The sequence below is a fragment of the Haliotis rubra genome, unplaced genomic scaffold (assembly GCF_003918875.1).
Source record: "Haliotis rubra isolate DU_JTF1 unplaced genomic scaffold, ASM391887v1 Scf75, whole genome shotgun sequence".
Taxonomy (NCBI): domain Eukaryota; kingdom Metazoa; phylum Mollusca; class Gastropoda; order Lepetellida; family Haliotidae; genus Haliotis; species Haliotis rubra.
In genome coordinates, this window is record NW_025767468.1 from 1,764,259 (window position 1) to 1,776,326 (window position 12,068).

Below are 12,068 nucleotides of genomic sequence, written 5' to 3' on the forward strand. Positions count from 1 at the left end.
AACAACAACAAAAAAACCAAAATTATGTCACTCAGAGCCAGTAGCTACTTATAAGTCCAAATATAAGATTGGTCAAATCTTTGAAGGGCATTTAAAAGTGGAATGCATAAGAAAAGCAAGATTTATGGATGTCAACTTCTTTATTGTGAATATTCATGACCTGATGAAGGAGCAAGCATACACTCCAAACCGTTGTGTTATTCACAACAAGAAGTTGATATCCATTACTGTTGCTTTTCTTAAAACATTGGTCCATTTGAGGCCACTTAATTCCACCCAAACGTCACATATGAAACCATTCAAAGCCCAAAATTTAAAGCATTTGGTAGAATATTTGGCACTTTTGGAGCCACTTATAAAGACACTTCCACTTGTACAATGTTACATAAATCAGAAAAGAAACAAAAGTATATTTGGCATTTTTAGAGCACATTTTGTTGCTATGGAAATCAAGGGCAGATAATTCAGAAGGAGCTAACTCTGGATGATCCAATATATTGCAGAATCTGAACCATATCGCGATAATCGTTTCGCGAGATACTGTACCGGTATATACCGGTTTACCGGTAATATTGCACAGCCCTAATCTTCAGTAAACCATACATGTCGTAAGAGGCGAGTAACGGGATCGGGTGGTCAAGTCACTGACACAAGTCATTGTATCCCATTTGCGTAGATCGATGCTGATGCTGTTGATCACTGGATTGTCGGGTCCAGACTCGAATATTTACAGACCGCCGCCATACAGCTGGAATATTGCCGAGTGCGGCGTAAAACTAAACTCACTCACTCAATTCTGGGCGTATGTACACAGCACCTAAAACAATATCATTACCTGACACTAATGGGGATCATAATATAATCCATGAGACACAATCTGATTTGTTTGGCAATACCTGTACATACTTTGACATGTTACTTTTTACTGCTATCAATAACCAACCAGATTTCAAACAACCTGAGTCCCGTTAAGATCCGTGTTAGAATGCAATGATGATATCCGGAACGCAGCGCAATCAACGGAAGTGGATAATGATTTGAAAAGAGGAAATACTCTCTTTCTAGAACCGCATTTTAGTAAGCTCCCTAGCCCCAGTGGTATCCACTTATTCAATTTCGGACCCAAACCCGTGTGTGTGTGCGTGCGTGCGTGCGTGCGTGCGTGCGTGCGTGTGTGTTTGCAACCCCCTTTTGTCATGAAAGATTATTTAATGACCATTGAAAACAGGTGAAAATTGAAGTGTGCCCCCCCCCCTTCTCAAGAGTGTGCAACCCACCCCCACCCTCTCCCTCCTTTCTCTCTAAAAAGCTGTATCCGCTTCTGCTCTCCTATATCACGGCGTCTCACATTGTACCCATGTGGGGAATCGAACCCGGGACTTCAGCGTGACGAGCGAACGCTTTAACCACTAGACTACACCACCGCCCCTGGACTCCAGAGTAAACATTCATAGTTTTTCACCACACATCAGACCGTTAAACGCATCATTAAATGACGAAATGAAACAGACTTACAGTCAGCCTGACAGCAATAGCCAGCTGTTACACACTCTGTTCCATTCCTACAGTCATTGTTGGTGGTACACCTGACCGGCTGACCCTTCCTACTTCCGGTCAGGTAAACAGCGGGATCGCCAACGGCGCACACATCCGGGGCTTGGGCTGAAATAATACAAAACTGCAGTTGGTCACCAGCCCGCACAAAACGCTTCACATTGGGTTGATTATTATGTGGACAGTCACAGCGATTTCACTACATAGTCGACATTTTATGTGAACATTCTCTCTAAGAATTACATTTTGGCGAAGCGAGTCGTGGGCAGCAAAAGGACCGTATTTTGTTTTACGGAGTGGTTGGGAGCTCCTGGCACAGTTTGGACTCATCATAAGCACGGTTACCCTCTCTACAGGGAATTCGGGCAGCAAATGGGATTTCTCCCAGGACGCGCTGCCTTGTCGATCCCATCAAGGTTTGGTTTGGTTGTTGTTTTACGCCGCACTCAGCAAATATTCCAGCTATATGGCGGCGGTCTGTAAATTATCGAGTCTATCGATACGGATGACATGTGTCAACCAAATCAGCGAGCCTGACAACCCGACAAGCATGGGTTGCTGAAGACCAATTCTAACCCAAACCTTCACAGGTTGAACCATCAAGAATGATAACGAAAGCATCCATCGAGTGATCGAGTGCTACAACCAACTGCTGGAACTTAACTGCAGGCTGGAGCAGGCTGCAGTACTATGGCGGATTATCTGTCAGCTAACACGTGGAGTTCCTCGATTGTGACAGGTGTGATGTTTTGGTAGTTGTTGAATGGACCAATTAAGAAATGTTCGAGTTGTACTAGACTGACGCTTAGGCCCTGAATATATCATTTTGATTGTAACAAACAAACTCATTTAAATTGAAAAGGAGCCCAAGGAAAACCAGAGATTCAGAACCTGAACCTGTGGAAATCTAGACTTGCTTCATTTAGGGCTTTAGCACTGCTGGGAGGGCTAAGCTGCAGGGAAAACAATGTGGTTCGGGGACTGTGAGACTGACTAGAGTTGTACATGTACGACCCGCCTGTAAGTACCAGATTAATATTGCCGACGTTACATAAATGGTCATCGCTCAATATCACTGGGATATGAGGACACGCATCAAACAATTAAAGAACACTAACCACACACTTACATTCAGACAGACCGATAAACAGATAGACATACAGACTGACCTATGTGGCACTTGTCAAGACACCTAACATCTGTACTCTCCAAGGGGTCTCCACTAACTCGGCATGTCAGCCATCGGGCGCATCGGACGTTCTGAAACATCATTTGCGATGAGTACCCTATAGGATGTGTGATGCATTTCTTATGGATGTGGAAAGTGTTTTGTGGCTTCATTTCATCATTGAAACGTTGAAAGTGAGTGAGTGAGTTGGGTTGGGTTTTACGCCGCTTTTAGCAATATTCAAGCAACATCATGGCCGGGGACACAAGAAATGGGCTTCACACATTGGACCCATGTGAACAATCGAACCCGGGCCTTCCGCTTGACGAGCGAACGCTTTAACCACAAGGCTACCCCACCGCCCCAAATGTTGAAAGCTACTCATTTCGAAACTTATTGGTCAGATCTAAGCGCAGTAAACGAACTCAAATGGACCACTAATCTTAGCGGATGTCAACAATTAGGCGGAAGTAAGACTGAGGATATGAATTAATTGTCATCAACCTATGCCCACAGCACCTACCCCCGTGTCTTTGCAAGCATTAAAGATTTTTTTTAAATATATAAAAATTTGAGATGACCCCCGACTCGAAATGTTTCACAGTTCAATACCTACTGACAAGGCCGGACACTTCGGTGCACCCCGACCCGCCAGCTTTGCCGATTGTAAGCAATGTTAATTATACACATTGTAATTCTCAGAACAAATTTCATCAATACTGCATTTTTTGTATTTGTAAGTACATTTAACTTCTAAAAGGCCCTTACCACAACATTTACAATGTACAACACCATCAGGGCTGGCACCAAGATGAGGCATATTTTCATTTACTAATAATCCTGGAACATAAACATTCAAGCCAAAATGGTCTATTTTTTGTTTACATTCATACAATTGACGGGCAAGGACTTCACGCTCTTTTCCATACATTGCTGGTGCTAATCTTGAAGAAGCACAAGTACTACTAACAGCAGATTGGCCTCTATACTCAGACATGACTTGCTTTACTATGTAATTGTCACTTTTATTTTGACTGTAAATCAACCCATTTGGAAAGACAGATGAAGTCAGTCGACCACATCGATACCTAAACCAGTTTTCATTATCTGACTGACCCTCAGAAAGTGAATTAATTTCTTCACAATCACTGTGTGTCGTGTTAAACTTAACATAATCAATGAAACTGGGAGGTGAAATTGTCAAAGTTTTATATACTAGGCCAAATTCAAGCATAGTTTTGGGAAGTGAAATGCTAACTTGACTGTGCTCATTATCCAAGACTTCATTCATTTGACAATCTGTGTCCTTAATTAATTCATGCAATGCATTCTGGACATCAAAACAACATTCATTTCTTGGACGATAATTATTAGTTTTATCTGTGCGGAGTAGTGAAGTAATAATGTCAGCTAGTTTAAGTGGTAAAGACTCTTTCCTAGCATTGTCCCAAACACACTTGACATCTGCAGGTCTCTGTACTCCTGTCCACATGTCTGTCAGACCAGTCCACTATGCTGAACAGTAGGGCAACAACGTGCTTACAAGCACCATCATCACTGAAAAAAATATGAAACAGAACTTATTCAATAAATATTATGAATTTTGGAAAAGATGAAAAAACATTATAGCTTTGAAGTTTTTTTTGTAACACTTCACTTGACATAATTCAACTGATTCTGGGTAGACTACACACAGGAAATTCAATAATTAGTAGGAAAATACACATAAAAATAACACTTACCCTGTACATTCACATCCTGCTGACACAATACAAGCATTTTCCTTCTCCAGTAGACACCAGGTTAAGTAGGCCTTCTCAGACTGTGATGTCTCACGGGTGCACTGGGCTCGTACATAGATATGATCGTGTGTCAAACTATGAAGCTCAACTGTAAGGACATGGCCATCGACATGCAGTCGATATCCCTTCTCCTTCCTGAACCCCTTCAGTCTCTCTTTACTCCAACTTGCATGCCCGAGCAAGTAAACTAGGATGTCAGCTAGACAGAACATCGGAAGCGAAGAGAGTTTATCAGTCCACGATTTCAGTTTGGGCGACACAACCACGGGAAACGTCACTGTTTCGTTGTCAACAACTACCGTACATCTCTCCAAAATTGTCAATGCAGGCTCTCGTCGGACGAGTTTAATCCATCTTCTCCGAAGAGTGGATGCCCTGATCTTGTTCGGGAAGGAGAAAAAAGGTCACCCCCTGTAGCCATGGGTACTTGTTAACTTTTTGCTGCTTTCGCGTCGATGCGGTACAACCAGGAACACAACAGTGATGAGACGGCATCATTCGTGACCAACTCGTGTTATCCCGGGACAAGCCGAATAGCGACTCGTGACCCTCTGGAAGGATTTCATATTGGCGCATGAACATCAGAACTACTATAAGGGTAATGCTATTTTTGAGGGCATTATCATTTGCAGAAGCCCGAGGTCTTCCATTAACTGCCCGACGAAGGAGGGCAGTTGAAAAAAGACCGAGGACTTCTGCAAATGATAATGCCCTCAAAAATAGCATTACCGTTATTATTGCTAAACTACATGGAATTTGTGTTGAAAGGAAAAAGGAAACAATGAAGGAATTTGACTGTAAGTTTACCCAAATCAACTTCTGACGGGGTTGACTGCCCGAATGCAATTACGTCATCGAACAATTCAAGTGACGTCACAACAGAAAGCGACGATATTCGACCTTGGCCTTTGACAAGACCATAGCCTGCAACATGTCAAACTATGTCAGTGTTCGGTTTTGATCCTTCAACAGCCTTAATAGTGCAATTGTTAAGGTTAGCACCAACAAGAAAGCCAATATTACCGCTATTTCAAGCGGGAATTCGGGTTGCTTTGACTTGTTTGACCCAGAATATCTGCCAGTCGAAAGCCAATTAATGTCGAATGAACCGTAAGCCCACGCACCCACTATGACGTCACTTGACAACAGAACTGATAGTGGCCCGTCGTTAAGGTTGAGCGGTCCAATATCATTTGCAGCGGCCCGCAAATTTCTGATAATGGGAGGGCCGTTTCATGATAATTCCATGTATTTTAGCTATAAAGAACGATAACTCTATCCCTGTTTGATTCCAAAGTTTCTTAATATCACCGAAGCACATGTACATTGTATTGCTAGGTTGTTGTTTTTGGGGTTTGTTTACTTATTTATTTTTAATAATTCAACCTCTTTGATACAACTAAAAGAAGGAGAAAACATATTTGTTAGACATATTCTAATGTAATTATTACCAGCTGTTCACCTTATATTTTCAATTATGTTAATTTTCTTAATAAGGTTTAATTATCACAAATGGGAATTGTTTTGTTGAATATACAAAAAAAAACAAAAAAAACAATCAGCTACATTCAAACCCAAAGCAGATACTCAAAAATGACTTTAAAATATTTCTCAAACTGAACATTCGTGTAACCTTACTGTCACACCCCTGGTGGAATTTCAAATGAATTCGCTGAAAAATAATATGAAGGAGCAAAACACTCAAACTAAAATATCCCCAGAGCTATGAAATATAAGCCCAATGTTAAAGATTAAGGTTGATTAGTTACATACAAATACGATATTATTGTTTTGAAACTCGTAGCGATTATAATTACATTTCCTAATATTTGTCGAAGCGCACGTACAATCTCCATAACAAGCCCGCAAGATCAAAAATACATTCAGTTGGACTCATGAGAGCAGTGATGTCAACAAACGCACGTGCGTGTATTTGAATCTCTCACCGTCAATCGCATGATTCTTATTTAAAAAAATTATAATAGGCAGCAAAATCCTTTTAGCTACGTTCTTTGTACTTTCAATATGACGATGTATATTTTTCATGATCCTTTAAACAATGACATAATGCCATAAACGATTTAAGTACTCGGGATTATTTTTATCAAAGCATCGCGCTCATTTACGCGCGTTCTGATTGGTTTGTCGTATTTTCGCACATAACAAGTATCGAGTGGGGGACGAGTCTTCTTGGAAGATACGGGAAGGGGCGAGTGGTGACGAATGGAGACGGCATATTTAAATTAGCGACGGCCTTGAAACAGCCCCACCTTCCGGTGACGTAACGACCTTTCTTCGCCTTTTCTAAAGAGAGAGCGTACAAAGGGACGTAATCCGAAACCTCCGTATGTTCATTCGTGACTAACTCGTGTTATCCCGGGACAAGCCGAATAGCGACTCGTGCCCATCTGGAAGGATTTCATATTGGCGCATGAACATCAGAACTACTTTAAAAAGAACGATAACTCTATCCCTGTTTGATTCCAAAGTTTCTTAATATCACCGAAGCACATGTACATTGCATGTTGTGTACAGGAAGTCGACAGATCCGGGGGCGGAAGTTGCATGGTGTGGGGTGCTTTCTGTGGGAACAACCGTTCCCGACTTCTGCTCATCCATGGAAACCTCACAGCTGCTGCTTACCGCGACCAGGTGCTCACCCCTGAACTCGTTCCTTTCATGGCGGCTCATGGCCCAGGTCTACAGTTCCAGCGTGATAATGCTCGGCCGCATACCGCGATGTTGACACGAAATTTCCTTCAAAACGCTGGAATCAACGTCATGGACTGGCCATCGAGGTCCCCTGACCTTAATCCAATAGAGTGCAATAGACGTAAATGGAACTCTTTCTACATTTCCGTAAAAACACGTGACTGTCTCGTTGTTTTATCCCGTTGATATTATACAAGACTCGATATCGGTTTTTATTGGCCTGAGAAAAACAATACCGACCGAGCTTGTATATAATAAATGGAAATACAACTGTTCAATATAACATCATAGCCTACCTACCGGAGACATTATTCATGTGGTGAGTTAATTGTCAATATATGCCATTGAAGATTAAAACAAATTTGATATGTTTGCATTATCGCTTTTTGTTGTTCTTCGCTAGTTACACCGATCTTATTATGGTTCCCCATTTCTGGTGTCCCCCGCCGTGATGTTGCTGGAATATTGCTAAAAGCGGCGTAAAACCAAACTCAGTCAGTCAGTATTATGGTTCCTGTTGTCTCCACTGCCAATCAAGTAAAATATATTTTGTGTAATTTAATATAAAAAGGCGTCGCAGCCACACAACAAGTATCAGATTATTTACATTGCGGATCTGTAGCTTATGAATTGCTGTTGTGGGGTTGTTCATTCAGGAAGGTGCCGTATTTACAACGTGTTCACATAACATATTGCAACACCGTTCACGGCATGTACTGTCGGAAATGCTAGAAAAATGCTTTTTAGCCTTAATATCTTTATAAAGGTGATAAATGTACTATGTTGTCAATATATCAACTCGCCTATTGTCTACCTAATTTTTATTTCAATCGATTTAACATTCCCATGCATTTAAAGGGCAGTTTACAGGAGAGAATTTGGTACCAAAACAGCAACTTAAGATTTTTTCAGAGTTCAACAACAGAAATCTGAAATAGTCTTTACATTTATGCTAATAATACAGGTGGTGTAAAAATATGAATTAACGTTTATCCTAAACAAATAAATGTTGAATGTTTGTGTTACTTTACTAAAGTATCGTTTTCTTTATTGAAGAAATATTAATATAAATGTTAAGTCTTGATAAATAAGTTTCCCGTCATGCATGCACATCTTTATCACAGCGTCCACTATGGCCAACGATTTGCAGTCGATTGTTGCAAAGGTTTATAGTTTTTTTCTGCTTAAAAAAGACAGAGGTAAACCTTTCATTAGTTTAGAAAGGGTTTATTACAGAACTTGTAGAGCTGTTGGCATGTCTTACCAACAAGTTTACAATATTGTAAACAAATCAGACAAGACAGGGACCGTCTCAAATGCAAAACCGGGACGTAAAACCATCCTTGACAACTTTGACAAGGGAGTGCTTAGACGGGCGGTCTACAAACTTTATGAGAAGAAAAATATATATATTCTAAAGAAGCTACACCAGTGACTTCGTTAAATCTTTGGCCAATGTTCACAACTAGATTAAACTGACCGAATTACATCCATATTTTTCAATGAAATATACTGTTGACATGCAAAACATTTATTAAAACGTTGCACATTTCTACAATCAGTCGATAAGATAACACAAGTGATAGGATTCTTTCCAATGTACAGTAATTCGTATGTTTATTTCAAAACAAACACACATACACAAATGATCCCTTACATAACTGATACGTATACTATACGTACACATATTCAACATTTTGCAGAAAACATCTATTGAGATGACCCCTCGCCCCGAGCGTGTGCTCAGGTGTCAATTTCACCTGTCGATACCGTGCATGCTGATGACGTAACACAGGCAGTTAATGTTTGTTTCAAATAACGTCCAACTACCCCTTATTTTTCTAAGTTTTTGGTATTTTCATCAGTAAAAACACATTTTAGAGCATGTCTCAAAATTTATTCCCTCGGTCTACATTAGGTAGATGTTTCTTGAAGTGATATTTGTTATTTAAGTAACTGTAATACCTCTGAATTTTAAATATAAGTCAAAAAGCATTTTTCTAGCATTTCCGACAGTACGATAGATAGATAAATAGAACGATAGATAGATAGATAAATAGAACGATAGATAGATAGAACGATAGATAGAAGGATAAGATAGATAGAACGATAAAACGATAGATAGATAGAACGATACATAGAAGGATAGGATAGAACGATAGATAGATAGAACGATAGATAGATAAATAGAACGATAGATAGAATGATAGATAGATAGATAACAAATCCACCAATTGCATATACTTATTTTGTGAAATTTTACATTTTAGGTCCCCTTGTTAACAGTCTATTTGCTCAAGAAACAATCTTTTAGCGATGTAGATGAAGAAAGTTCAAGCTGATCCGTATTATTATGAGAGTGGGAGGGTAAGAGTATTCTACTTAATCTCATCGGGGCATAAAATTCCACATAGGCGGGGAACACCGAGTTTAGAAAAGCTTTACTTATTTCACGTCTTCAGTAACCCATGCTAGTCGTAAGCGACTAACGGGACCGGGTGGTCAGGTTCGCTGACTTACTGGCAATTGCAAACAAGGATAAGTTGTGCACCGACCTGACAACTGACCCATATTAGCATGTATAAGTGCCGCCCACTGGCGCTGGCCACTGTTAGCGAATGGGCCCAGATTGTCCGCAATCAAGTGTAGTGCGACTTGCTACACCGACGTGAGAGTCTTAAGAGCAAGGCGTGTGCAGCTGCGCGTGGAATCAATTTCACCGTCATGTAATGCACGTGCACTAGCCTACATGTGCTCTACCTTTCAGAAACCAAATGCGTTTGCTCATTGCCGTGCTTCGCCTACTTCTCGTAAACGCGTTCTCTGCGCCGGTCCAACTTATCCTTGTTTGCTAGTTTTTAGTAGTTGACACAAGTCATCGTATCTCATTTGCGTAGATCGATGCTCATGCTGTTGGTCACTGGATTGTCAGGCTCAGACTTGATTATTTACAGACCGCTGCCATAGAGTTGGAATACTGCTGAGTGCGGCGTTAAACAACAACCAATCCAAATCACGTCGGGATGGAAATTTAGGGAGGGCGGGAGACGGGAAAAACACTGAGAAACAGCCTTAGATGAAAGCCACACAATTACTCACCCTTGGCGACATCCGAGTCCTCCGGGTGGCCAGGCTCGATGGCTTGGTTGACACATGTCATCGGTTCCCAATTGCGCAGATCGATGCTCATGCTGTTTATCACTGGATTGTCTGGTCCAGACTCGATTATTTACAGACCACCGCCATATAGCTGGAATATTGCTGAGTGCGGCGTAAAACTGAACTCACTCACTCACTCACTCACTCACTCCTCCGCAAAGATACCCCAATTCGTAGACATCACAGTAAACATGTTATGTGCGACAATGGAAACCTAGGCCTACTGGTTCTCGTCCATAACCTTTATGACACGAAGAGTGAATAAGTTTGGTTTTACGCCACTCGTAGCAATATTGCAGCAATATCACGGCGAGGGACACCAGAAATGGGCTTCACACATTGTACCCATGTGGGGAATCGAACCCGGGTCTTCGGCGTGACGAGCGAATTAGCCACTAGGGTACCACACCGCCCTACAGATGATGAAATGAATAGGGCCAAGCCTAAGTTATTGTTACTTACAGATAAAATACAGCAATGATATCAATACGGTTGCCGGTGACATATCCAACATGTTCATTCATTCAGCTCAAAACATATTCGACCTTCACCCTATGAAACCATCCATCCAAGGCAAAAAGCGTGCAAATCGCCCCTGGTTCGAAAATCAATGTAAGATAGCACGTGAAAAGTACTTGCAAGCATGAACACAGTTTAGGAAACAGAAGTCAATTCAAAACAGACATCATTTTATTAATTTGGGCTCCATGCCTCAAAACAAGGAGACCTGCTGTAATTGTTCGGATTATTATTATTATTTATCATTCCGCCGTTTTTGCACCAAACATATATAGCTCCTAAACCAGTGCACAGAATCGCTTCAAACACAATTACCAAGGTGCCCACAGTGCTGAAGTTGTTACCGCAAAAATCTCAAGGTTCAAGGCCCAATAGCAAAGGGCAGATAATTCAAAATTAATTCCAAAAGTTCATAGTTTAACAGGAAATATCTCCAGAATTAATGGTTCCAAAATTTCCAAATGTCTTGAACAGATGCGCAACCGAATTCCCAACACGGCTATGGCTCTTTTAAGTTTCTAGTCACATATTTTAACAGTTTTCTGAGTAGTTTGTTCCCAAACTGTTCTGAGCTCGAACGATGAGACCAGAGCTTCCAAACTTTCCATAACTAATATCCAGTATACATTGTGCAAATTGTGCACAAAACGTACCAAGATGTGCTTTCGAAAGCAGAATCACGTATGCAGTTTATGACTGGGGTTCTGGAGATTCCAGAACAGTACCTGTTTTGACTGTAGACCTAAGAACAACGGGGGCACGGCCTTTTAAAGAGGGATTTATTTCTTCTCCGGAACTATTTCTAAGGTACGGGACCCCGGCAACCTTGGCTGTATTTCAGAGATCCGCTCGCATGTCAAAAACGTGAACGTGTAATTGGTTGCGTTTTTTCGATTTCCAGACCTCAAATATACTTTAAACACCAGTAACTCTGCAACCATCCATCCGATTTTGACCAAAATTTGCCCCTGCTTGTATGCTAGCAGTGTCCATTGCACAATCCCATTAAAATAACATAACTCTTAAAACAACTGAGGGACAAGTAGAATTATATTCTGCTCACTGTAGTTCGTTTCTTGTACACATCACACTGAACGTTCGAAATATACATGTACGTAGTTTATTGTTATATTTGGGGGTTACTCTGTGGTGCA

At 41.0% G+C, this 12,068-nt stretch overlaps 1 protein-coding gene across 1 annotated transcript; it reads right to left on the bottom strand.

Moving 5' to 3' along the window:
- Positions 1-790: 790 nt before the first annotated feature.
- On the bottom strand, positions 791-4,736 carry LOC124260081. Its single transcript, XM_046694330.1, has 5 exons — positions 4,465-4,736; positions 4,180-4,279; positions 2,724-2,814; positions 1,547-1,662; positions 791-817 (listed from the first exon to the last, which is right to left on the bottom strand). Exons 1-5 carry the CDS (start codon positions 4,734-4,736, stop codon positions 791-793), a joined length of 606 nt encoding a protein of 201 aa, XP_046550286.1.
- Between the last annotated feature and the right edge of the window lie 7,332 nt (positions 4,737-12,068).

Bases quoted from the DNA above. Each gene is read 5' to 3' on its own strand.
- LOC124260081 (XM_046694330.1), bottom strand. From the start codon at position 4,736: ATGTTCTGTCTAGCTGACATCCTAGTTTACTTGCTCGGGCATGCAAGT. The intron at 4,280-4,464 runs GTAAGTGTTATT...TATTTTTTTCAG, and splicing joins GCAGGATGTGAATGTACAGG to TGATGATGGTGCTTGTAAGC. The intron at 2,815-4,179 runs GTGTGTTTGGGA...ATGATGTTTCAG, and splicing joins CAGAGACCTGCAGATGTCAA to AACGTCCGATGCGCCCGATG.